This window comes from Hemibagrus wyckioides, linkage group LG26 (genome assembly GCF_019097595.1).
Source record: "Hemibagrus wyckioides isolate EC202008001 linkage group LG26, SWU_Hwy_1.0, whole genome shotgun sequence".
Lineage (NCBI taxonomy): Eukaryota > Metazoa > Chordata > Actinopteri > Siluriformes > Bagridae > Hemibagrus > Hemibagrus wyckioides.
In genome coordinates this window covers 6,393,610-6,419,807 of record NC_080735.1, presented here as the reverse complement: position 1 = coordinate 6,419,807, position 26,198 = coordinate 6,393,610, and the positions used below count along the sequence as shown (strand labels likewise).

Genomic DNA, 26,198 nt, shown 5'->3' with positions numbered 1-26,198 from the left:
TCTCCTTTTCCAATCCTCTTCAAATCATTACGCTTGTCCATTTTTCCTGCTTCTAACACATCAACTTTAAGGACAAAATGTTCACTTGCTGCCTAATATATCCCACCCACTAACAGGTGCCATTATGAGGAGATCATCAGTCTATGATGATCAGTGTATTTTTGTAGCATAATCTTAACCTCTTAAATGTTCTGGACTTGAACTGGCCGTGGAAGTCACCAACACATTTAATAGAAGGCTTAAAAATTTACATCGCTGTGCTGTTTAAGCAAGCTAAATTTAAAAAATTCTGTCATCCCCTTGTCAATCAGGAAATTGTCAAATGATAACATTTTGTCAGAACCATGAGTCTTTATCTATTTCCCTTCTTGAAACAGTTGAACACAGCCATTTTAAAAATGCCACTGTTGTATTTGCACACACCTTATAGTTGCTGTAAAAAAAAATCAAATTTATATAAAATTCGATGAGGGCAATTACATATAATAACATATACCCTAATAAATATATTAAGTACAGGTCTGATTGTGTGTGTCCAACTTTTTTTCATGGTTAGGACGACCTTTGCATGGAATTGGAGTGTCTGCTGGAGCTGAGGAATGATAAATCAGTAACATTATCATTTATGCTAAAAATACTTTTAGAGTTGTCATGTTATCGACATATTAATTAATTGACATCTAAAATAACCTCCTCAAGCAAACTCAGCTCTTTTTTCTCAAAAAATGTATACCTGCAGAAGTCTCCATCGCCTATTGAGATCATCATTTCTCTTCAGGTTGTCTGGAGAAAGTTGAATACCAGGCATTTTAAACTGAGAGGCTAATTTGTTGACTTGATTTACATCATCCTGGATCGGAGCAATCATCTCCTGGAATCCCTGGTTAATTAAAAAAGGTAGAGGAAATTAGACACAACAACTTTAGAATAAAATCTAACATTTTCAATGTGCATTTTCAAAAGCAAACTTGCAATAAATAAGAGTGACCATAGTCCTTAACAGAGAAACCTGATATAAAGGTTTCATTTAATACTATAAATTTTTTCAGAGAATTATTTCTGCAAAGCTTAACACACTCAGAGGAAAGAGCTACAATATACTGCCAAAAGTTTTGGGACACCTCTCCAAATCAGGCATTCCAATCACTTCCATGGCCACAGGTGTTTAAAATCAAGCACATAGGCATGCCGACTTTTTCTACAAACATTTGTGAAAGAATGGGTCGCTCTCAGGAGCTCAGTGAATTCAAGTGTGGTACAGTGAAAAGTTGCTGCCTGTGTAATAAGTCCATTTAGGGAAATTTCCTCACTACTGGCAATTCCACATTCAATCGTTAATGGTGTTATAACAAAGTGGAAGCAAATGGGAACAACAGCAACTCAGACATGAAGTGGTAGGCCATGTAAAATCACAGAGCGGGGTCAGTGCATGCTGAGAAGCACAGAAGTCACCAACTTTCTGCAAAGTCAATAGCTACAGCCCTCCAAACTTTGTGTTGCCTTCAGATTAGCTCAGGAACAGTGCGTAGAGAGCTTAGTGGAATGGGTTTTCATGGCCAAGCAGCTACAACCAAGCCTAATATCACCAAGTGCAATGCAAAACTTGCCTAACTGCATTGTGCCAAGTGTAAAGTTGGAGGGGGGATTATGGTGTGGGGTTGTTTTTCAGGGGTTGGGCTTGGCCCCTTAGTTCCAGTGAAAGGAACTCTTAATGCTTCAGCATACCAAGACATTTTGGACAATTTCATGCTCATAACTTTGTGGGAACAGTTTGGGGATGACCCCTTCCTGTTCCAACATGTCTGCATACCAGCGCACAAAGCAAGTTCCATAAAGACATGGATGAGCGGGTTTGGTGTGGAGGAACTTGACTGGCCTGCATAGAGTCCTGACCTCAACCCGATAGAACACCTTTGGGATGAGTGGAGACTGCGAGCCAGACCTTCTCGTCCAACATCAGTGCCTGAACTCATAAATGACCTTCAAGAGGAATGGTCAAAAATTCCCCATGAACACTTGTGGAAAGCCTTCGCAGAATAGTTGAAGCTGTTATAACTGCAAAGGGCGGGCCAACTCCATATTAAACTCTCGGATTTAGAATGGAATGTCACTAAAGTTCATGTGCATGTAAAGGCAGATGTCCCAAAAATTTTGGCAATATAGTGTATCTACCATCACAACCATGATTTCTTTTATTTTAGCACATTCTTTATTAGGTACCCCTACCATGAAGCTGTATTGAATGACTATTGTATCAGGTACCCCTCTGCATTTTCCTGTGGTAATTTGTTGTCAGATGGTCAGATTGTCAGTTTGTTTGTGTCATATAGTCTACAGTCAGTTTTTACTAACTAACAAAAGTATGTATAACTAACAAAGTGACCTATATAGTAAGATTACCTGATACAATAAGCAATCAGTGTAGATATCAAAGAAGTGTAGCTTATAAACAGACCACTGTATTATTAAAAAGATTATATCAAACAAACCACTGAATGTATTATTCTGTTACTGAAAACCAAAGCCTTAAAAATCTTTAACTTAGAATAGTTACATAGACTCTGATTCATCTCAATAAGAGCAGTCTCAGAATGTTTAACTATTACTTCCTTGTGGCATTAATAAGATTGCTGCACATGCATTAAAATTATTGTATAGGCTATTTGTGAACTTCTCTAAACATCATTAAAACTGTCTTCTGAAATCAATTACAATGTGTACTACTCCTGGCTGATCCCAATAATTTCATTTCAATTGTGTCAACTTTTCATTCTGAATGATGTAGATCATTATAATGTGAGACCAATTACTAACCTTGACCATGCTGATTTGGTCACATAAACTGTCAATAAGCAAGTCTCCAACTGGTGTCCAAGAATTTTTTTGAATTTCAGCTTGTTGAAGCTTGAACTCTAACTGATCTGCTGAATCTTGAAGTCCCAGCAGTCTCTCCAGTGCTAGCTCCAACTGTTGTTGCCAGTCTGCTGCAGCTACACCCAGGTTTTTCCAAAGTTTGCTTATATCCTCTGCTTCCTTACGTAAAATGCGTTCCACATTTTGAATTCTTTCCTCTGAGCTGACAACTGGAGAAACAAGGGGAGCAAAAGCAAAGTTCTTGAAGAACTATATGTAACTGTACAGGTATGGCTTGTTTCATAGTGCCATTGTAAAGTACTGTATATCATGCCTACAAATTATATGGTTAATTTTCTTACTTTTTTTTTATAAAGTATATGTACTTTAATTGTAATAGTTACCTGATATTTACCCCATAATAGACATGCATATCAGGCATTTAACAAATCTTAATCTTCATTGCCATGCTTGTGGTTTTTGCACAAACCCTCAAACAAGATGCTCTACAGCCAACAAAATCTTGTTTTATGGTATATAATCACAGATACATTCGTCAACCATATCATTAACACAACCTGCCTAATATTGTGTAGGTCTCACAGTACTTTTAAAACAGGCTGTGGAGAGATAAGGCATCAAACATCTCCTCTACGTATCTCCATCTTACAACATCAGGAGGAAGTGGAGTTCCCTGTTGTCCTTGTCAATCCCCATATCAACTGGCCCACCAATATGGGTCTCACTTTTCTCAAGTTCCCCTGACATCACTCCGGAGTCCCGAGAACCCCTGGATCTTTCTGAAGTTCCCCTTTGTATGACAAGCTTCAGAAGGGCCACCGTTATGAGATCCATAGACAACAATGATGTCCTTTGTGACATGCTCAACAAAACTGTGTCTCTGCAAAAACATCTGCTAAAAGAAACTATGATCTGGGAGACTGAGAACTGCTGGCCATAAAGCTAGCACTTGCAGACATTAGCTTCCCACCTTACCTGCCATACCAGCTCTGCATGGACCCTTGAGTTCCTCCTAAGAAGTTTCTTCTGGTCTCCCATCAAGGAGGATACCCTGGTATTTGCAGCTGCATGTACCACGTATAACTAAAGAAAGGTACGTCATCAGCCTACTCAAGAGGTACTCCACCCCAGATCCCCATATTGTTTATCCAGATTATGGGTCCAAAACTGATCAGGGAATTTCACACCTGATTGTCCAGTCAGGATTATGGACTTGTAAATAAATTTAATTGAATTTATGGATCATACTTGTTAGTTTAGCCCATCAATAGGATTGAGATCTGGGGAACTTGCTCATGTTACTCAAATTACTTCTAGACAATTATTGTGTGCCTGGGAACATTATCCTGCTGAAAGAGACTACAGCCATTAGGGAATTCCCTGGGCATGAAGGTAGGCACGTGGTCTGCAACAATTTTCAGGTTGGTGGTATGTGTCAGAGCATCACACTGCCTCTGCTGGCTGGCCTTCTTCCCATAGTTCATCCTTGTGTCAACTCTTCTACAAGTAAGTAATGCAAACACACAGTTATCCACTTAAAAAATCAATCAGTCAGACCAGGACACCTTTTTCCATTGCTTCATATTCCAGTTTTGGTACTCACATGCCCATGAATGGGCACTCTGTCAGATCTGACACTTTGAAACCCCTTCTGAAACCCCTTGGATTTGATGAGTCTAGGTCAGATTTTCAGATATGTGTATTCAAAGGTACCTGAGGCTGCTCACTTGTTAGTGGGGTGTAGTTCTGCTACTGCCTCTTTCCATAAACACCATAATCTTTTAGCCTGGCATCATGCTACTATTTTCTGCACCTCATCAGCAGGGATCTCAGGGTACAACTTTGTGGGTCTTTGGTACTTGAGATAAACTAGCCTACTCTCACCTCCTGGGATCACCAAGTAAGCTTGCAGGCTAACCTCTCTAGGACTATTAAAATTGTATTAAAGTCTATAAACAAGCTCACATTGTTCATTTTCAGAAAAACTCCTTATAGTGACGGTGTGTGTTGTTTCCTCAATTTGCAAGTATAAAGCTAAGTTCTTCTGCATGTTCTTAGGATCTTTACGTCTGGATTTACTGGTCTCCACAGTTCTGTCCATCAATATAACAGAGAAGCACAGACTAAGTGGAGTCACCAGAATGGCATCCAGATACCATGGTGCCAACTTGGATATATACAGTATCTCACAAAAGTGTGTACACCCCTCACATTTTTGTAAATATTTTATTATATCTTCTCATTTGAGAACACTGAAGAAAAATGACACTGTAAAGTAATGTAAAGTAGTGAGTGTACAGCCTGTATAACAGTGTAAATTTGCTGTCCCCTCAAAATAACTCAACACACAGCCATTAATGTCTAAACCGTTGGCAACAAAAGTGAGTACACCCCTAAGTGGAAATGTCCAAATTGGGCCCAAAGTGTCAATATTTTGTGTGGCCACCATTATTTTCCAGCATGCCTTAACCCTCTTGGGCATGGAGTTCACCAGAGCTTCACAGGTTGACACTGGAGTCCTCTTCCACTCCTCCATGATGACACAGAGCTGGTGGATGTTAGAGACCTTGCGCTCCCCCACCTTCCATTTGAGGATGCCCCACAGATGCTCAATAGGGTTTAGGTCATGCTTGGCCAGTCCATCACCTTTACCCTCAGCTTCTTTAGCAAGGTAGTGGTTGTCTTGGAGGTGTGTTTGGGGTCGTTATCATGTTGCAATACTGCCACTGCCTCTTGGTCTCATCGGACCACAGGACATGGTTCCAGTAATCCATGTCCTTAGTCTGCTTGTCTTCAGCAAACTGTATGCGGGCTTTCTTGTCCATAATCTTTAGTAGAGGGTTCCTTCTGGGATGACAGCCATGCAGACCAATTTGATGCAGTGTGTGATGTATGGTCTGAGCACTGACAGGCTGACCCCCCACCCCTTCAACCTCTGCAGCAATGCTGGCAGCACTCATACGTCTATTTCCCAAAGACAACCTCTGGATATGACGCTGAGCACACTCCGCATTCACACCTGAGACCTTGTAACACTAACAAGTCACATGAGACTGGGGAGGGTAAATGGCTAATTGGGCCCAGTTTGGACATTTCCACTTAGGGGTGTACTCACTTTTGTTGCCAACGGTTTAGACATTAATGGCTGTGTGTTGAGTTATTTTGAGGGGACAGCAAATTTACACTGTTATACAGGCTGTACACTCACTACTTTACATTGTAGCAGAGTGTCATTTCTTCAGTGTTGTCACATGAAAAGGTATAATAAAATATTTACAAAAATGTGAGGGGTATACTCACTTTTGTGAGATACTGTACATAGGTAAAACTGTTCTAAGCCCTTTCTTCCTGCTTCCAACACTACAACTTTGAGAACTGACAATTCACTTGCAGCATAATATATCCTACACTCAGCATGGGCTCCCTGACTGGTCTGCGGCTATTCAGCCCCACACGCAACAAACTGTGATGCACCGTGTATTCTGACACCTTTCTATCAGAACCAGCATTAAATTCTTCAGCAATTTCAGCAACAGTAGATAGTCTGTTGGATCAGACCACACAGGACCACTTTTGATAGATACTGACCACTGCAGACTGAGAACACACCACAAGAGCTGCAGTTTTGGAGATGCTCTGATCCAGTTGTCTAGCTATCACAATTTGGCCCTTGTCAAACTCGCTCAAATCCTTACGCTTGCCAATTTTTTCACATCAACTTTGAGGACAAAATGTTCTATATACATACAGTATACAAGGGTGTAACTTTGGTTTAGGAAGTGTGTGTGTGGGGGGGGGGCACAAAATGGGGGGGGGGGTTAGATTTGAATCCCATTTCCTGCATTCACATACATTTAGGGACTATGGTGATACAAAATAATTAAGTTGATTATAATGATGAATTCTGCCAAAAAGAATAGTAGGCTACTAAACTATGTATATAAAAAAGATGTCTTAATTTCTTTATTGTTTAATAGGGGCTGATCACCAAGACTTCAGAGAATCATTTTATAAATTAAAAAATGTTCACTATTAATGTTTTGTGTGTGAATAAAATTTAAATAATGTGGGATTCAATTTCCACTGTTAAACAAACTTTTATTTTAAACTGACAGCTGTACCTGAAAATGTAAAATAAATTACTTGTGGCACAGGACGTTTGTCAGAGACACATCCACCAAACCGCAGGGGCTTAGACTAGAAAAAGCAAAAAGCTTTTATGAACTGTGTGCTGAATCACTATTTTGTAATATCATTGCAGATAGACAGCAGCAACATTAATATGTAATTATATGAAAATGTTGATCATTACTTTAATAATTATCTTTCATACATAAACAACCACCCTTAGTTAATGAGCAAATTAAAATATTTACATTCCTGGTCCTAATTTTCTGTGCAGCACAAATACCTAAAGTAGATCATTTTTATGCCTCCAACACTGTATTACAGCAGGGTAGGAAGAAATGATCTGTGTGACTTTTGTAACCCAAAAGGATAGGAAAACCTGATAATACAATAGATACACTACTTATTTGGAACACAGGATGCAAGATTCTCACACAATCTCACAAACATAAAAAAAATAACTTTAATATAAAAAACATTTTTCATTGTCCTCCATCTATCCATTAAATCCCATCTCTCCATGTATCCTAACTGTCCACCTCATCTGAAAACCACTGAGTTATGATCATATTGAGTCTAAAATTAAACTAGCATTCAGAGTCTGCTGGTCATACACTGCTGACAGAAAATGCGCATGAAAATGTAAAGTGAACACGTTTTCATGGTACACAGAATGTTCTAATCTACATTAAATATTTAGCTAACAGTCTGAAGTTACCTAGCAACAGCAGTGTATGTTAACCTTAGCTCAGTCAACATTAGGCTAACATCAACAGGTGCAGACAGTAAATATGATTATCCTGACCCGAGCTAATTTACTGAATCAACCAACTCACATCTCCTTTCTTTCTTTTCATCTATGACGACAATAAAGTCATCTGTTGCTGCTTTTGGCGTTTCATCACTGATTGTGCCGCAACCGCGATACCTGTTCATTACACCTTTCAGTGAGCTAGTTTTAAAGTGTGCACGTAATGTTCCTGGACATATGTATATGTATATATATGTATATATACATATATACATATATACATATATGTATATATATTAGGATATATATAGGATATTCGGCTTTCGGGTGAAATTTCAGGATGCACCTAAAACCTAAAATGCACTATAACCTTTACAGGTGAACTTAATTTGACCTTCTCTACACTTTTGAATGCACATGTCCAACTGTTCAGTGTTTCAGTATTTTTTGCATAACTTCACAACTGGTATTTGATCCATGAATCAACCAATAAATTTTCTGGTTCAATTAGAATTGGTTTTTAAACAGTCCTCTTCATCATGCAGTTCACATTTTGACATCATGAGACCGAGACCAAGACCACACCTAACAATTGATCAACAGTACCTCGCCATTGCGAGGCTTCATACAGGATGTTCTCAGAGGGAAGTGGCCACTGAGCTTAGAGTGTCACAGAGTGTCATCAGCAGGTTGCGACAGAGATAGAGAGAGACTGGAAGAGTCACAGAAAGGCATAGAAGTGGACGTCCTTTGGCCACATCCCACGTTGATGACCGCTTCATTGTGAACAGTGCCCTGCAGAACCAGATGATGATTGCCACTCAACTCCAGGCACATTTAAGGGAGGTGAGAGGCACCCAAGTGTCACATCAGACCATTCGAAATCGTTTACATCAGTGTGGTCTGCGTGCTAGACGACCTGCAAGGGTTCCTGACCACACCACCAGGCACAGGCATCGGGCCAGGGAGCATTTACACTAGACGAGGGACCAGTGGGCCTCAGTGCTGTTCTCTGATGAAAGTTGATTCACTTTGAGCAGAAATGATGGACACCAACGATGTTGGAGTCGTCAAGGAGAGCGCTATGCATCAGCCACTGTTGTCACCAGACGAGCCTTTGGTGTTGGTGGTGTTACAGTCTGGGCAGGTGTGTCTACTCAATACAGAACTGCCCTACATCTTGTGAATGGTACAGTGACAAGCCAATACTACCTGAATAACATCATTAATCCAGTCATTGTGCCCCTGCATGAACAACACAGGCCTAATTTCATCTTCATGGACGACAATGCTCCAGCTCATTGAGGTCGCATCATTAAGGAATGGCTGCTGGAGGCTGGGGATCCTCAATTGGAGTGGCCTGCACTTTCTCCAGACCTGAATCCCATAGAAAACCTATGGGATCAGATGAGTCGCCGTGTAGAGGCTCGTAACCCTGCACCCCAGAACCTCAATGACCTGAGGGCCGCCCTTCAAGAAGAGTGGAATGCCAAGCCTCAGCAGACAATAAGTCGACTTGTGAACAGCATGAGACGTCGTTGTCAAGCTGTAATTGATGGTCAAGGGCATATGACAAATTATTGAGACATTGACATTTTTTGTTGTGGTATACCCACCACTGTTGTTGGCTTTTGTTTCAATAAATTGTTTGAGATGAGGAAATCACCACTGCATGCTTCTACTTAAATGCCCTACTTTCATGATAAATTTCACCCAAAAGCCAAATATCCTTAACTTTTTGTGAGTAGTGTGTATATATATATATATATATATATATATATATATATATATATATATATATATATACACACTATATTGCCAAAAGTATTCGCTCACCTGCCTTGACTCGCATATGAACTTAAGTGACATCCCATTCCTAATCCATAGGGTTCAATATGACGTTGGTCCACCCTTTGCAGCTATAACAGCTTCAACTCTTCTGGGAAGGCTGTCCACAAGGTTTAGGAGTGTGCGCAGAGAGCTTCATGGAATGGGTTTCCATGGCCGAGCAGCTGCATCCAAGCCATACATCACCAAGTGCAATGCAAAGCGTCGGATGCAGTGGTGTAAAGCACGCCGCCACTGGACTCTAGAGCAGTGGAGACGCGTTCTCTGGAGTGACGAATCGCGCTTCTCCATCTGGCAATCTGATGGACGAGTCTGGGTTTGGCGGTTGCCAGGAGAACGGTACTTGTCTGACTGCATTGTGCCAAGTGTAAAGTTTGGTGGAGGGGGGATTATGGTGTGGGGTTGTTTTTCAGGAGCTGGGCTTGGCCCCTTAGTTCCAGTGAAAGGAACTCTGAATGCTTCAGCATACCAAGACATTTTGGACAATTCCATGCTCCCAACTTTGTGGGAACAGTTTGGAGCTGGTCCCTTCTTCTTCCAACATGACTGTGCACCAGTGCACAAAGCAAGGTCCATAAAGACATGGATGACAGAGTCTGGTGTGGATGAACTTCACTGGCCTGCACAGAGTCCTGACCTCAACCCGATAGAACACCTTTGGGATGAATTAGAGCGGAGACTGAGAGCCAGGCCTTCTCGTCCAACATCAGTGTGTGATCTCACAAATGCAAGTTGAAGCTGTTATAGCTGCAAAGGGTGGACCGACGTCATATTGAACCCTATGGATTAGGAATGGGATGTCACTTAAGTTCATATGTGAGTCAAGGCAGGTGAGTGAATACTTTTGGCAATATAGTGTGTGTGTGTGTGTGTGTGTGTATATATATATATATATATATAATGTATGTGTATATATATATATATATATATATATATATATATAGAGAGAGAGAGAGAGAGAGAGAGAATTATTATTTTAAAAACAATATACTGTAACAGTCACATCTTGTTACATGGTTCAGTGTATTTAATCTTGAGTGCTTTGTTCATCCTGACCACTAGGGGACACCAATAGCAAATTTCTATTTTGGATAAAAGAAGAAGTAGTAGAATGAGAGGCAGATTCAGTTTGAGTTACCTCATGGTATCTGCTGTTTCTCTAGAGCAGGGGTGTCCAATCTTATCTGCAAAGGGCCGGTGTGGGTGCAGGCTTTCATTCCAACCGAGCAGAAGCCACACTTGAGTCTACTGAAAGCCAAGATCAGTTGATTAGCCAGTTGGAATCAGGTGTAGCTTGTGCTTGGTTGGAATGAAAACCTGCACCCACACTGGCCCTTTCTGGATAAGATTAGACACCCCTGCTCTAGAGGGTCCTGGTTTGAGAAACATTTGTTTTGCTGCTCAACCGTGAGTTTGGTGCTTTATCTTTCATCTTTTGTTTTGTGTAGCCTTTGAGAGGGTTATTGTTTAGGAAAGTTACTTATTCAAATGTTTTGTTGTAGAGTTTGGTTGAAGGTTAATGAGTTGTTTTCCTTTGTAGAGGACTTTGTGTAACCTGCAAGCTTGTGCTACTGTGTGGAGTGCAGGATTGCAGCTGCCCAAGAACTTTTCCCAAAGGACTCTTGGCTTATCCCAAGAAGGACATCTGTTTAATTCTGTGTTCACCATTTCATCAACCTACCCTTCAACAGATAAGACTTTATCATATTGGTTGTTCTCCTTTATCAACTGATTTCCTCTTTCAATATCTTAGGTGGACATTTATATGACCATACTTTCATTTTGGACATTGACCATATTTATTGTGAACATTTCATATGATGGGATTTTGTGTGTTTTTTATTTGTGTAGAGACTCAATATATGCTGGCAAAAGACTTCTGCTGCTAGTTGTGTATTGTGTATTTTGATAAGACCCTTAACAATACCTAATAGGTTATTGCAAAGTTTGTCCCCCCTCATTTTCTTATAACAATACTGGTTTAAAGAGCCGGAACGGTTATAATACTTGCATAAGAATATAATTATTTTACTTATTTATATTTTTGTGTATATTCTTAGTACTCTTTTTTTTAAATTCTCTTATCTTAATTCTATTTTTATGACATAGTCAAAAAGTATTTCACTACATTTTGTGTATGTGACAGAATTCAATTAACGGGATTTCTAATGACATTGCTTCCTACTCTGAGTAACACAGAGCAGATTACAACCCCCAGACCTAAGAGCAGCCTTTACAAAAAAACTCTTACCCTGCAACTGTCAACGTGAATCACCATTTTTTGTCATGAAAATGAAAATTTGTCAATGAAAAAATAAATAAATAGTAAATGATTGTTTTGCTATATCTATGAATCTACCTAATGGCTTTATCCACTGCACTTTATGCAAATATTAAGTTGCACTGGACTGCTACTTCACACCAGACACTTCTACATTTACATTACATTTCTGCATTTGACTCCCTTATCCAGAGCAACTTACATTTATCTCAGTAGTTCAACAACTTAACCACTAAGCTACCACATAAACCTCTGAACCACTTATTAAACCCTCTGCCAAGTAAAATAATTAAAAAAAAAAAATTACTAAATACATTTGTAATTTATTTTATTTATTAAATCAGAAGTATCTTAGATATGTTAATAATTATTCTGTTCAAATATGATTGAACACTGGGGTCATCTTACATATAGCAGGCTATAGCTTTACTTTATATAAATCACATACTGCACACATGCATTTAGTAAGATTAACACAGCTGCATTTACAGTAAGTTTAAAGCCCTAGTAAATCCCTAGTAAACTGGGGTTAGATTCCTGTTTATGGCAATAAATGGCATACCTCTTTCAACAGGTGTCTGTTTCCTTTCTTCACCAGGCATTTCAATTAAAAAACTCTTCACGTTATCAAGTGCTCCATTTATTGAAGGCTCTTTTGCACTTAGCTCCCTCCTGAAATCCTGTGACAAAATGATAAGCTCTATGTAGTAGAATTTTCAAACTTGCAGTGTTTTCTCTTTTTTTTTTTACCTCATACCCATACAACAATACACATAGTGAGGGTATTTATATATACAGCTGTATTTTCTAGACCATAAGTTCCTCCAAACTACAAGAAATTTATTCATTTATTCATCTCGACTAAGCAGTTTACATAATGTAATTTAGAATATAGGCATAATAGACAAGTACCTATCTATCTATTAAACAAAGTGATTGTCTCCAAATCATACTGGAATAATCTAGATTATTTTACAGTCAGGTCCATAAGTGTTTGGACAGTTGTACAGTTTTTGTCATTTTGCCCTTGTACATCACCACAATCAGTCCTACTGCAAGAATATGATGAGAAAGAAATTAAAAAAAAAAAATTAACCTTATGGGTGATCAGTTGATGACGAACAGCAGGGACATCTCCCCCAACTGGTTTCTGTTGGTCCAGCTCCTCCCTCTTAAGCTGTAGCCACTGGAGTAGGCCTTGTAAGGATAGGTGAAAATGTTTCCACTGTTCCATACTATCATCCAGGTGATGCCTGAGAAGAAGAGAGGCATTTTAGCAAATAATATATAATTATAAACAACATAATGAATATCTGCATGTTGTACACAAATCTAAGCACTAGGTTTGAGGCACTAGGTTTCACATGATGATAGTCTGCTAAAAATATTTTATAAAATAAGCCACAATAAACTGATGTAACACAGTGCCATTAGCTGTATCTATATTGCTCAATATATTCTAATCTGTTTTTGTATTCAGATTTAAACTTGATGGGGTTGTGGTCTATGACAAAATGTTTTGTTGTAGTTTTTAATGTGAAACCTAACAGTATGCCTGAAAACACTGTTAAATAGCGATAAAAATCAGGCCTGTTAGAAAAAGAAGTCATTTCTCATTCTTGATGGCATTTTGCTCCTACAATTTTACTCTCCCTGTGTGATAAACAGATTCATCTCCCTTCACAGACTCTACCCCTTATAATTAATGTGCGGTTTGGGAGCGTTGCTTAGCCAGTAGTGTTTTATCATTGCATATTGCATGAACATTGATCCAAAATAATGATGTGTTAACACCTAACAAACAACCTGCATACATCACTGAGACATAATTTGCGCACATTGTTGGTTATAAAAATTGGGGATATAAAAACAAGCTGCCTCAAAATCCATAGTAATGTTTGCATGTTCATAATGATATATAATTAGATTTACATAACTACATGCACATATCATCAGGTTGCACAAGATGAAATTAATATTTTAACTTGCTTTTTGCGGTAATTCTTTATTAAAATGAACTGTGAAATTTGTTTACTGTCATGTAAGAATTCAATGAGCAGATATCAGATGTTTCACATAAAACTCAATTACAAAAATGATTTTAGAAATAAAAGATTGTTACCTCATACTGTTGACTTTTTTACATAAATCCTGCCAGCGCTTTCCCATATTGTAAAGTTGTTTTTGCAGCACTATAGCATTGTCTGCCCTTCCCAGCGATGCCACAATACGGTGCCCATTTTCATCAAGTGAATGATACGTATCTGTCTGGGTATCAATCTCCCTCTGTAGATCCTGTAGAGATTAACAGGTTTATTTCAGTTAGTGTTTTCTGTCACCGGCGCTAAGAGGCAAATCCTTCTAGACAAGTCAAACATGTCAAACACATGTATAGAATTTGTACAATACTTTACAACTATAATTTAATAGCATTTTAATATGTTACCTTCACATTTCCTGTGAATGTAATGTATGCAACTTACATCATTCCCATCAGGTTAAAACAAACAGCATCATAACAAAAATTGATACAAGAAAGGAACAATGATAATCAGACCATAACATGGTAAGTCTTCCGGTGTAACATATCCATAGATTAAGACTTCAGGTCTAACATTCATCTATGCCTTTCAGGACTCCTGGAGCACAGCTGTAATTCCACACCATATGGATATGAGTGTGCAGTAGAATATGATGAGAGATAATATGGAATGAAGTCTGAAAAATGGTGAATAACCAGAAAAAGGCTTATAATACTACTGTTCAGCAACTTCGGCATGCCATTTGAAGGAGGCACATTGGGACTGTTGTTCATGGAGAGAGTGGGCACTGCTACTGAAAAAAAGGCTAAGTCCTGGGAACAAAGGCATCTCCTTATATCCCACTAGTGTGCCTGCCTCTTCAAATTTTAACAAAATCTTTGTGCTATTGCCAAGTACACATAGTTGCCATACCAGTTAGTGCAGGGCAACCAAGATAAATGATTCAACGTGTCCACTTTTTTATAAAGAATAATTAAATAAATAGCATAATTTACAATATAAATGAAGAAGAGTAAAGAGGAGTAAGCTCCTTGGAGAGTAAACTTGACAAACATGAATAATAACACACCAATTAATACATGGATAAACAGTTATAAAAAAAACACTGATTAACTGTATGAAAAAGGCTATAAAAGAATAACTAATGGTGTGTGTGTGTTCTATTAACAAAGGGTATGTAAATAAAACAAATTCAGTTTAAGTAAAAATTATTTTTTAAGGTGTGTTGTGAACTGTACAACAGGGAACAATTCATCTGCGACTGCAGGGTTCAGATAGATAGATTACAGGCATACAGGGCGCCATCATTAACATTAACAGGTGGTGGAACAATGGCCTGTTTGGCCAGTCTGTGCCAATGTTCTCTGGGCTAATCCTGGGTGTTTTTCTTTGTTTTATTTATGGAGTAAACAGATCATGTTGCACTTTTCTATAAGTGATATTTAAGTCTATTTAGTATACATTAAAAACATATTATACCTTAAGGGGAGATAACTAATTCCACCATTCTCCCCCATTTTGTATATCGTGTTTACAGTATTGCTTTACAAATGCAAACATACAATCCCCTTTCAAAAGTGATTTGGGTTTTAGATAAAAAGATCAGGTTTCTTTTACTGTTTTTTTTATCTAGATATGTTAAACAGCTAAGAACATATTTGTAACCACACATTTAAAAAGTGATTAAATGGTTGGAATATGGGACTGAATAGGCACTTCTTGATGCCCAGGTAGATTAACTGTTTAAATAATAGCTCTGAAATTCTACCTGACCCCTGGGTTTTCCCTTTGAACACTGCATTTGTTGTTAAACAACTTAACCTATGTGAGAAAATAAATGTAAATGTAAAATATACACTTCCTGAGCACTTTATTAGAAATACAATATTAATACTGGGCAAAGCCTCCCTTTGGCAAATTCTGTCAATACCATCTGTGTGCCTCTGCAGAAATCAAGATTTATCAGACCAGGCTATGTTTTTCTAGTTTTCAGCTGTTCTGCTATTTTTGGTGAACCGGTGCCCACTTCTTGACTGACAGTTCTGTATTGTACATGTATTGTGTATTCTGGATCATTTTCTGTTCAACAAAATTGTACGAAGTGGTTATTTGAGTTACTGTAGCCTTCTGCCAGTTGAAACAGGTCTGGCCATTCCCTGTTGAATTGACTTTTCCGTCTGCAGAACTGTTGCTTGCTGGATGTTTTTTATTTATTGCACCATTCAGAGTAAACTCTAGAGATCTGTTCTGTCTTAAAATTCCAGGAGATCAGCAGTTATAAAAAGACACATACCAAACCCAGACCAGATCGCTGAGATTCTGATGATTAAAGTGAACATTACCTGAAAATGCATGATTTTATGCACTGTTGCAACATGACTGGGTGATTGTGTTCCTTATAAAGTGCTTAGTGAGTGTATAATATCAATTAAAAATCGCACCTGCTATCTTTGTGCATCATTATCAGAATGCTGGAAGAGTTTCCAGTTTTACACTATACTGAAGTTTTGAAACAAGCTGAGGAAGTGAAAAGCAAGTCCATGGGTTCATTTATGTAAATTTATGCTGATTTAAAAATAGTCTACTAGGATCTAACAGGAAATAGAAAATAATAAATACTAAATCAAATTTCTGAAAAACAAAACAAAACACTATGTCCAAGGGAATTTAAAAAAAAGAAAAAAGAAAAACAGTATTGCTATATCTATAATTTCTGTTTCAGATGTAGAGAATTTTTTAGGGTCAGGATGCACATTTAGGATAAAATTCTGTCTAGTCTATCTTATAGACCCATGAGTGCATTTGCTCTACATTTGTGAATCCAGACAATGCTGCAAATGCTGTTACACTCACCATGTAAGGAATTCTAATGTACTGACCTTTCAATATAATAATGCCAACCAATAAAGCTGAAGTCACAGAGATGTTTTGAATTATTATGGGAGCTGCACATTTACCTGTAATTCTCTACATATCCATAGGGTGTTGCCAATTTCTGATGTTTCTAAAATGCTGTGGCTGGCTCTATGTATTGGTCAAAGCTAAAATCACAGGTTCTAATGGGTAAGTATTTATAACTCACCCACCTTCAAAACCACTTTGCTTGCACAGCTAATGCCCGACTGGTTCTGTTTGTCTGAAATCTTTATGTACTTTCTGCAGATTGGACTGCATAAACAACACCAAATCACTACACAGCAAAGACCAGAGCAGCATCTTCTTTCAGTGGAGGCTCAGGTTATTTGATGTGTGCAGTAGACTACTAGGGTTGTTCTATTTTCCAGAAGCACCTCTCACTAATGGTTATTTCCACCATGCTCTAGTAAGCATTACTGGTGTTCTTTTCTGGCAGGTGCTATCAGACTACAAAATACCTCATCCCAATGGGAGGACTTCAACCTCCAAGAATGAATAAATAATGTGAGATAATTCTTTCATAAACATGAGATCCCATTCCCTTACAATGTCTTTTGTGCTATGTGTTCTTAGTATTTCTTGAATGATAATAATATCATAATAATAAAATATTTGCTGGCAAAATTGGCCATGCTGTGAGCTCATGTATACAAAAGAGGTTGGATAGTGCTGTCCTCTACAAACCCACATGATGCAGCATTAACTTCATGTGTCTTTAAGGAAGCACCTGATAACACTGGTACACCTGATAACCTCCCTGGTTGGTAGCTGTTGTATGATAAGTGAAACTGGCAGTGCACGCTGCAATGCACTGTTCTGAAATCTTCCTATCATAGCCAGCAATAACCTTTTCAGAAAGTTGTTCTAACTTCTGTGTGGGATCGAAACAGGGAGGCTTGCCTTCACTCTCCACACGCATCTGTAAGCTTTAAGGCTAGTTCACTCTATAAGACTTTAATCGTCGGCAGATCGCTTTCCTGTTCAGACTACATGACTTCACTGTATGTCTTTTTGTCCTTGTGGTGTTCACACTACGCGACACTTCGTAAATGATCCACAAGAGGGCGTCGCACACCACACGATCTGACAACAACTCTCAACTTGACTTGCTGTCATTGGCTGGAGGTCGTAGTTACAATTGACACCACGTGATGTCGAGTCGGCCGACCGTCCCAGATATTTAACATGCCAGATATCTGGATTTTGTCTGCGAGGTGTCAGCGAGCCTCTTTGACGCGTCGTTGAGTAGATCACACATAAAGATTGCCGAGCGCTGATCACCCGCTGATTTTCCCACGATCACAGACCGATCTGTCGGAGAGCTCGTTAATTTACAAATCGGGCTTAAATCGGGCTTAAAATCCTGTAGTGTGAACTAGGCTTTAGTTAGCCATCCTAATTTGGCCCTTATATATCTAATATATATAGAAACATGCAGTTTTAAGGAGAATTAATGTTATTCACATTACCTGTCAGTGGTTTTAACATTATGGCTGATCAGTGTATATACAATATAATTTTATCCCATTTTATTTTACTATTTTGATAAGTGAATTAATGAAATAATACAACATGTTTGCTAATTTAATGCACTCTCCTGCAAAGAATATAATTATATGCACTTATGCTGTTCTCTTTACGTGCTGTTCATAATTTGATCCATAAAAATTTGGTCCTCAAAACAAACAATGCTTCTGATCATAATTTCTCACAAGTGAAAGTTTAACAGACGGACATCAGTATTAAAAACTTTTACATGTCTACTCAGTGCTAAATATCTTGCAGCTGGACAGAAGAGTGAGCTTGTAGCAGGTTGTATTTCCTATGACGTTTCAGCATCAATTTGAAAATACCATTAAAACAAAATCTATATATGAGAACCTGTATGAAGAAGGTATAAGGTTTGATTAGAGGAATTGCTACAGATAAAAAAACAATCTGATTTATTTTTTTTCCTTTTAAGAATAATTAACAATAAAGTAACATGCAGTATTACTTAGATGCACTTCAAGCTCAAGCACGGCTGAGCTCAGCACCACAAAGACAGACTACCACAGAATACTGCTATACAAACTGTTTACTTACTTGCCATTGCTCTAGTAAGTGATGCACTGTGGCTGGATCCTCCGGAAGACATTCTTTGTATGTAGCATCTTGTAAGACATTTGCAGTAGTTTCTGCTTCGGTTAGCCAATTACAAAACCTCTCCAGGTCTGCATAAAAGTGTTCCATTTGCTGCAGTCTGGCCTCTAGTTCTGCCTCTGTATCCCCTGCACTAAAAGTAATGATGTGTTAATGTGTGACATACAAAGATCCTTGCAATTTGTGTAAAACCTTTTTAAAAAATAGACATGCATGCTTACAGTATTGAAATGACCATTTGACATTAAAGTACTTAAGCAGCTTTCCCACAGGCTTTCTCTGATGTAATGCCATGTACTTTTCCCACTTAATTTAAAGAAATCTTAAATGGGTAGAAATAAGTTTACACAATATTGGAAATTTTCAATATTATTTGACTCCATCTGGAAGCTCTGTTCCCCTTCCCAATGTTATGCTCATCTCTTTCCCTCAAGAAAACTGGTGAATTCATTTATCATTTCGATTTCATTACCAGGACATAACATCTATAAATGTATGTTCAATTTATGTAACAAGTAACATCAGTTAACTATATTTATCAGGCATATCACTGAAAAATTTCAATTGAAAATGGTCCAAAAATGTACTTTAGTACATTTAGTACATTTTTTGTTTGTTTGCTTGATAAGCTAAATAAGCTAAAATGATTAAATGGTCTCACAACATAATGTCAAATCTAACTCAATTTATACTACTGGTAATGAAAATGACCAGCACCAGTGTTCCTTTGGCATATACATTACAGAGTAGGTAAACTAACACACAGTTCTTTAAAACAAGAGACATGTATTGCAGTAAAATGCAATGCAATAAATACAATACATGCAACACATGTATGTAATAAAGGTAAGATTAACCTTTGTTTGAATCATTATTGAATATCTTCATGTACATTTGCATTTCATGTTTTAACTCGGCACCTTTCTTAAAAATGAGGAAGGTGACAGTGTAAAACAAATTTTACCAGTGGCCCATTTCTTTTAAGGTGCCACTTTGTTAGCACCTGTGATGGCTGCACCAATCCTGAAAAAGTGAGGAGTGGCTGTAAGGGGTGATTTGTTATGAGGAAATCTGTTGAATGGAGGACAAAAGGGAGTTTGGACTGTTTGGCAGGATGCATGAGGAAGCAACAAATGGCTATGGGGTTAATTCAGAAAGTGGGGGGTGAGGTGGCAGGAAGGCCAATGAGATATGCAATCGTTTGGATTAGTGTGTCACGTATTTAATCTCACAGGCTTTTTTTAGGGCTGGCGAAGTTTGCATGTGTGAGTGGACAGAACTGAGCCCTGCCAAAGCCTTGGGTAAGACCAGTTATGAGAAGGTTTCATAAAGAATGGGAAGAAAATTGTTAGAGCTGTTGAATATTAATGGGTGAAGACGGGTGTTCATTCATCTTAGGAAGAGGTAAAAATGGGTGCTTTAAATCTGCAAGTTGAACAGGTCTTGGGAACACAGCAATAAGGAAAGCTGCATTTGAGGAAAGACTGGGGAACAAGAGAGAGTCTCAAAGGATGGTTTATTGGGCTGAATGAGATATTGTTTTCTGTCGTAGGGTAGGCAGTCAGAGGGTAGAGAATGACAGTGAGGAGGGAAGCGCAGACAGAGCTGGAGGGTCAGTGTGGGGTTTTTTTCCTGAAGAAGTGACTGTTGTTGGTGTGGTATGCTTCCACATAGACTTGGAGGAGGAGAAGGTAGAGTTGGGATGGAGTAAGAAAATGCAAGAAAGAAAGTCAACAAATCTTTGTGAGCTATACTGGTTGGAGGAGTTATGTTATGGTTAAACAGCTTTTCCAAAATCCTAGGTACTGGCCAGTCATGTATGGAAGTGTGTCATTGTGAGATTTAAGCACTTCAGCGATTGTAGGGAGAGAGCGGGTTGAAGAGGCTAAACTGGGTTTTGGATCAGAACAGAGCCTAGAGAACAAATTAGCAGGGCATAGTTTCATTGCTGAACTAGACATAAATCATGACAGATCTTTTTCCACCTTTACTGAAATATATTGATTTGCCCCAAATAAAAATCAGCTGTTTCTGAAGAAGTTTCTTGTCCATATTGTATGGCCCACAAATAGCTTGAGAACCAGGTAAGTGTGAGTGTGTTAATATGGTCTGATGAAACCAACTTTTTGGCATAATTCTAAAAGAACTGGTTGGTGCAAAAACCCAACAAACATAATACCCAAAGCAAAGCATGGCTGTAGCTGAACCATGTTATGTGGCTGCTTCTCTTAAGCTGGGACTTGGTCTCTAGTCTAAATAGAGGTGATCATAGATATTCAAATATCAACCTATATTGGTATAAAAGCTGCAGAAAGATAGCTGTAAGACAGCATAATAATGACCCAAAGCAAAAACCCATGTGAACAAAAGAATAGCTTTAGGAGAAGACAAGCATTTTAGGACAGAACTCAAAAACTTGAGAACAGTCTTAAGACATCTCTACTCATCACCTGCTGATGAAACAAAAACATCAAAGACCTGCTTGTCAGGAATGAGTTAATTAATCAGGCTAATAGAACTATCCCTCTGGCATAGAAACTTTCTAGATTCACATGCAAATACATTCACACAAACACTATAAATGACAGTCTTTTCCGGTGCCACTTTTGCCGGTGGACAGGTGTCAGCAAGGGCACTCTTACTGGTATGAAACTGTGACGCATAGTGTAGTCTGAAACCTTCCTATCATAGCCAGCATTTCCAGCAATTTGTGCAACAGTAGCTCTTTTCTTTGATTAGATTAGATAGGCTAGCCATTGCTCCCCATGTACATTAATGTGCCTTGGGCACCTGTTGCTGGTTCACCAATTGTTCTTCCTAGGATCACTTTTGGTACTACCCACTGCATAAAAGACACTATCCACTGCATACCAGGTCCTTGTCGAGATCTCTAAAATTCTTATCTTTGCCCATTTTTTCCTGCTTCCAATACATCAACTTCAAGACATAACTGCTCACTTGCTGCCTAACCTACAGTACTGTGCAAAAGTTTTAGACAGGTGTGAAAAAATGCTGTAAAGTAAGAATGCTTTAAAAAATGTAAGTGTTAATAGTTTATTTTTATCAATTAACAAAATGGACATTACTTCATAGCTCACGTCGGAGGTATTTTTTTATCAATTAACAAAATCTAGAGTAATTTCCATTTTGTTAATTGATCAAAATAAACTATTAAACTTTTTTAAAGCAATCTTACTTTACAGCATTTTTTCACACCTGTCTAAAACCTTTGCACAGTACTGTATGTTATTACTTTACATTTTGTTAACACAACTGGTGTGACCCTTTGAAGTGAGCATCATTTCTTTTAAGGACACTTAAGCACAGTTTTTGAAGGATCTCGGCAGGCAGGTTCTTCCTACATCTTGAAGAACTAATCACAGATCTGCTGTGGATGTAGGCTGCCTCAAATCCTTCTGTCTCTTCATGTTCTATAATCCCAGACAGACTTGATGATGTTGAGATCACTGCTCTGTGGGGGCCAAACCATTACTCCCAGGACTCCTTGTTCTTCTCTATGCTGAAGATAGTTCTTAATGACACTAGCTGTTGTTTGTATCTTCCAATGTCAAAGGAAAATAAGCATGATGTGTCTTCATTAAGGTTCCTTGGATGACCACTGCATCTAACATTGCTTGTTTCTTTGTGCTCCTTCAAAATGACTTGAACAGCACATCTTGAAACTCCAGTCTGCCTTGAAATCTTTGCCATGGTGTTTGACCTGTGACATGAAACTGTCTTCCACAACTTCACCTTTATAGCAGAGTTTGTTTGTTCCTAACCCAGTTTTAAGCATCTACACAGTTGCTGTTTCAGATAATGACTGTTTCAACCTACATATAAAATTGATCATTAGCACCTGCTTGGTATAATTGGTGTATAATCATACACCTGACTCTGACCCTACAAAATCCCTGACTTTGTGCAAGATGCTGGTTTGAGGCCAAAGGGTAGTCACAGCAAATATTGATTTGATTTTTCTTCTGTTTGCTCACTTTGCATTTTGTAAACTAAAATTAAACAACTAAAAAATATATTTTTTGAAAGTATTCTTACTTTACAACATTTCTTCACCCTGGCCAAAAACTTTTGCACAGTATTTTGTCACCTCTTTATAGTTAGCATTCCACTGCTAGAGAAAGTGCGATAAGGCCTGCTGCTTTGCACTGGTTTTGCTATTCAGTGTCTTCAGACTTACTTTTATCCTTTCACCCACAAGTGTGAATGAAACCTAGTGTAAGCTAAACTGTATCATAAATAAGTACTTCTTCTTAAGATATATTTATTAAAAATATCAATTTATTTATGATTTTTTGGCAGCTTTTGAACACAGACATTACATTTGGAATATAACCACTGGCTTCACCACAATCATATATATATATATATATATATATATATAATAAATTATATTTGATTCTATATTAGTCTATCAGCGCATGCATATGGTAAAATTAATTCCCAATTACAAACTCACCCTTTTTTGATATTGCCCCAAACAAGATTCATATTCTCAGTCATCTGTTTAATCTTGCTTGTGTCATCATCGGCATAAACGACCAGTAGCTTATTTGCCAGTTCATTAGTCACGTCAATGTCAGCTTGCCACAGCTGTATATCTTTGACAATTTTCTGCAAACATGCGAAAACAGGTCACAAAGTAAATACTGACAATACAACACATTTAATATGTGTGCTACGTGCTATATAAGTCCTTTACTTTATCTAAGCAGAAGATCTAACTTTCTACAGCCATACCTAAAAAATATATTGTATTACAAAACAGGACACTGCAGTAAAATGTCTAAAATGTAATTCATATTACCTTAACATTTGCATGATCAGCACTTGATGAGATTTCCTTCCATCCTTCTAGTTTTTCATTGGCTTGCTTTATGTGAGACTCCACCACTTTCTTGGCATCCAGCCAATCCTTGGAGTCTTGATACATGTTCTGAAGTTGAATTATTCTGTCCATTAGCTTGGTATGTGAGTCTTCCCAGTGTGCTTGCAATTTCTCAACTCATGGAAAAAAAATAGAAAATGAGTTTTAAAAAATGATTAAACAAGAATACAGTATGAGTAGTTTTCAGTTCCTTTGCCGTCTTGTAGTTTAGTTAAACCTTTAAGACCAAAGTTTATTAATTCAGTGGCAGCAGTGGGCAGGGGTGGGTTTAGCACACCCAAATTTGCATCTTGCCCACCCAATCAAAGTACGATTTTTTATTTTAGCCAAAGGAAAAAAATAACAGAAAATAACCAGTCCTCAAATGCACCATCCCAGCCAATATTAGCTAATTACCCAAAGCATGCTTTCGCTAATATATTCAGCTCATTAAATCCTTCCTGGCAAAACCAGTGTTGCTCAAGAAATGTCTAAATAAAATTGACCTGTCCATTGTGTGTTAATGTCTGTAAGAGCATAAGGAAGCTTTTCCTGAGCTGCATAAAATGTATCTAACAACCCTGGTAATTGGTGTGTCTCCAGCATCTTGTAAGAGTTCCTTCTCCACACTGTCAATAATCCTAGCCCCCTATCGTCGCACCATGTTACATAAAAGAAAGAGGAATTTAGTGATCTTGACCCATGAGAAATCCATAACTACAATAACATAAAAAATATACTTTAGACATGGAAGAATTTGTAAGGATTTTTGCCAAGGGAAACAGGAGACTAATGCAGTAGACGGACGTGGATGGACAGAACAATAGCTAGGCAGATTAAAAAAATATATCTGATATATAGATATATAACTGATAAACAGTACAGATTCAGGTTGCTTTTGGTTAAGTAATAAAATGTAGAGAAAAAAATTATATTTTTTTTATAAATAGTTGGAAAAAGAAGAAAAGTTTTATATAATGTTTTGATACTGCCGTTGGTTAAGTAACAAAGTTAGAAAAAAAAAAATAAAATCTTAAAAAAACAAAAAGTTCTATTATAACAGGGGAAACTGTTTTATTGATAAGTTGATTTTGTTTTGTTCCTCATCACTTTTCAGTTTTACTTTGTGTAAGTGTACCATCTAGATTTGTAATTATTGACAATCCCAGTATTTAGTATTTAGTTTTATTTGAGAACTAAGCTGGTCCAAAGGAAGTAAAATGAATATTTATATGGAAAAATGTGAGTTTACAGATTTTTCAGTAAGATTTTAATGTTGATTTCATTAGCACTTTTCAGTTTAGTTTGAATGTGATTTTTTGAATTTCATTTGATTTTTTTTTTTAAATAAGTTATGGTTAGAACTGGATTAGGTGTTGGGGACACAACCACTGATTGCCCACCTATTATTTGTACCAGCCCACCCTAAGATAATTGGCTAGAACCGACCCTGCTTGGAATTAATCTGTCAATATTTCTAAATGTATGTGTGGAATAGTTTCAATGAGAAAGTTATTACTCTCCAAAACGAACATTGCTGCCAATATGTGGTCTACTATCTCAATTTATAATAATATAAAATAATAAATATAAACAAAATTTGTGGACAGATGAGACCAAAATAGAACTTATGGGTTAAATGAGAAGCATTATGGAAAACACTGCATTCAAGCATAAAAACATTATACCATCTGTGAAACATGGTGGTGGTAGTATCATGGTTTGGGCCTGTTTTGCTGCATCTGGGCCAGGAAGGCTTGCCACTATTGATCTCAATAGAAGATCAAAAGGCAAGCACACATGTAAGTCTACCAAAGAATGATTGAAGAGGAACAAAGTTAATGTTTTGAAATAGCCATTTCCTGACCTTAATCAAAAAGAAATGTTGTGGAAGGACCGGAAGCAAGCAGTGTATATGAGAACACCCACCAACAAAGTGTTGAAGCTATTCTGTACTGAGGAATGGGATAAAATTCCTTCAAGCCACTGTACAAGAGTGATCAACAGTTACCAGAAATGTTTAGTTTGCCACTTACATATATGTAATACTGAATCATTTTTCTCAATAATTAAATGAAGAAATATAATATTTTTGTCACATCTGTCTACCTTTAGAACTTATGTGGAAATCTCATTATATTTTGGGTCATATTTATGCAGAAATATAGAAAATTCTAACGGGTTCACAAACAGTCAAACACCACTGCAATTGGAACCCTAGTCATTATTTTGACTATATTTTTTGCCATACATATATATATATATATATATATATTTTTTTTTTCTTTCACTATTGAAGTGTAGCAGGGGCAACATGGTGGCTTAGTGGTT

At 37.7% G+C, this 26,198-nt stretch overlaps 1 protein-coding gene across 6 annotated transcripts in view; it reads right to left on the bottom strand.

Annotated features, from left to right (window-relative positions):
• dmd (dystrophin) overlaps positions 1 to 26,198 on the bottom strand; it is a 183,206-nt gene that overhangs the window by 84,998 nt on the left and 72,010 nt on the right. For 5 of the 6 annotated variants that reach the window (XR_009203704.1, XM_058380899.1, XM_058380897.1 and 2 more), the window contains 8 exons: positions 23,808 to 24,004; positions 23,460 to 23,614; positions 18,926 to 19,115; positions 14,005 to 14,177; positions 12,979 to 13,135; positions 12,445 to 12,562; positions 2,815 to 3,083; positions 734 to 880 (listed from right to left, as the gene is read on the bottom strand). Coding sequence is in view for 5 of the 6 variants with exons in the window: in XM_058380899.1 (XP_058236882.1) it covers positions 734 to 880; positions 2,815 to 3,083; positions 12,445 to 12,562; positions 12,979 to 13,135; positions 14,005 to 14,177; positions 18,926 to 19,115; positions 23,460 to 23,614; positions 23,808 to 24,004 (1,406 nt within the window). In the remaining variant the exon portion in view is untranslated. Of the gene's footprint in view, positions 1 to 733; positions 881 to 2,814; positions 3,084 to 12,444; positions 12,563 to 12,978; positions 13,136 to 14,004; positions 14,178 to 14,439; positions 14,637 to 18,925; positions 19,116 to 23,459; positions 23,615 to 23,807; positions 24,005 to 26,198 lie in introns of those variants that run through there. The other variant, XM_058380900.1, reaches the window with a different exon arrangement.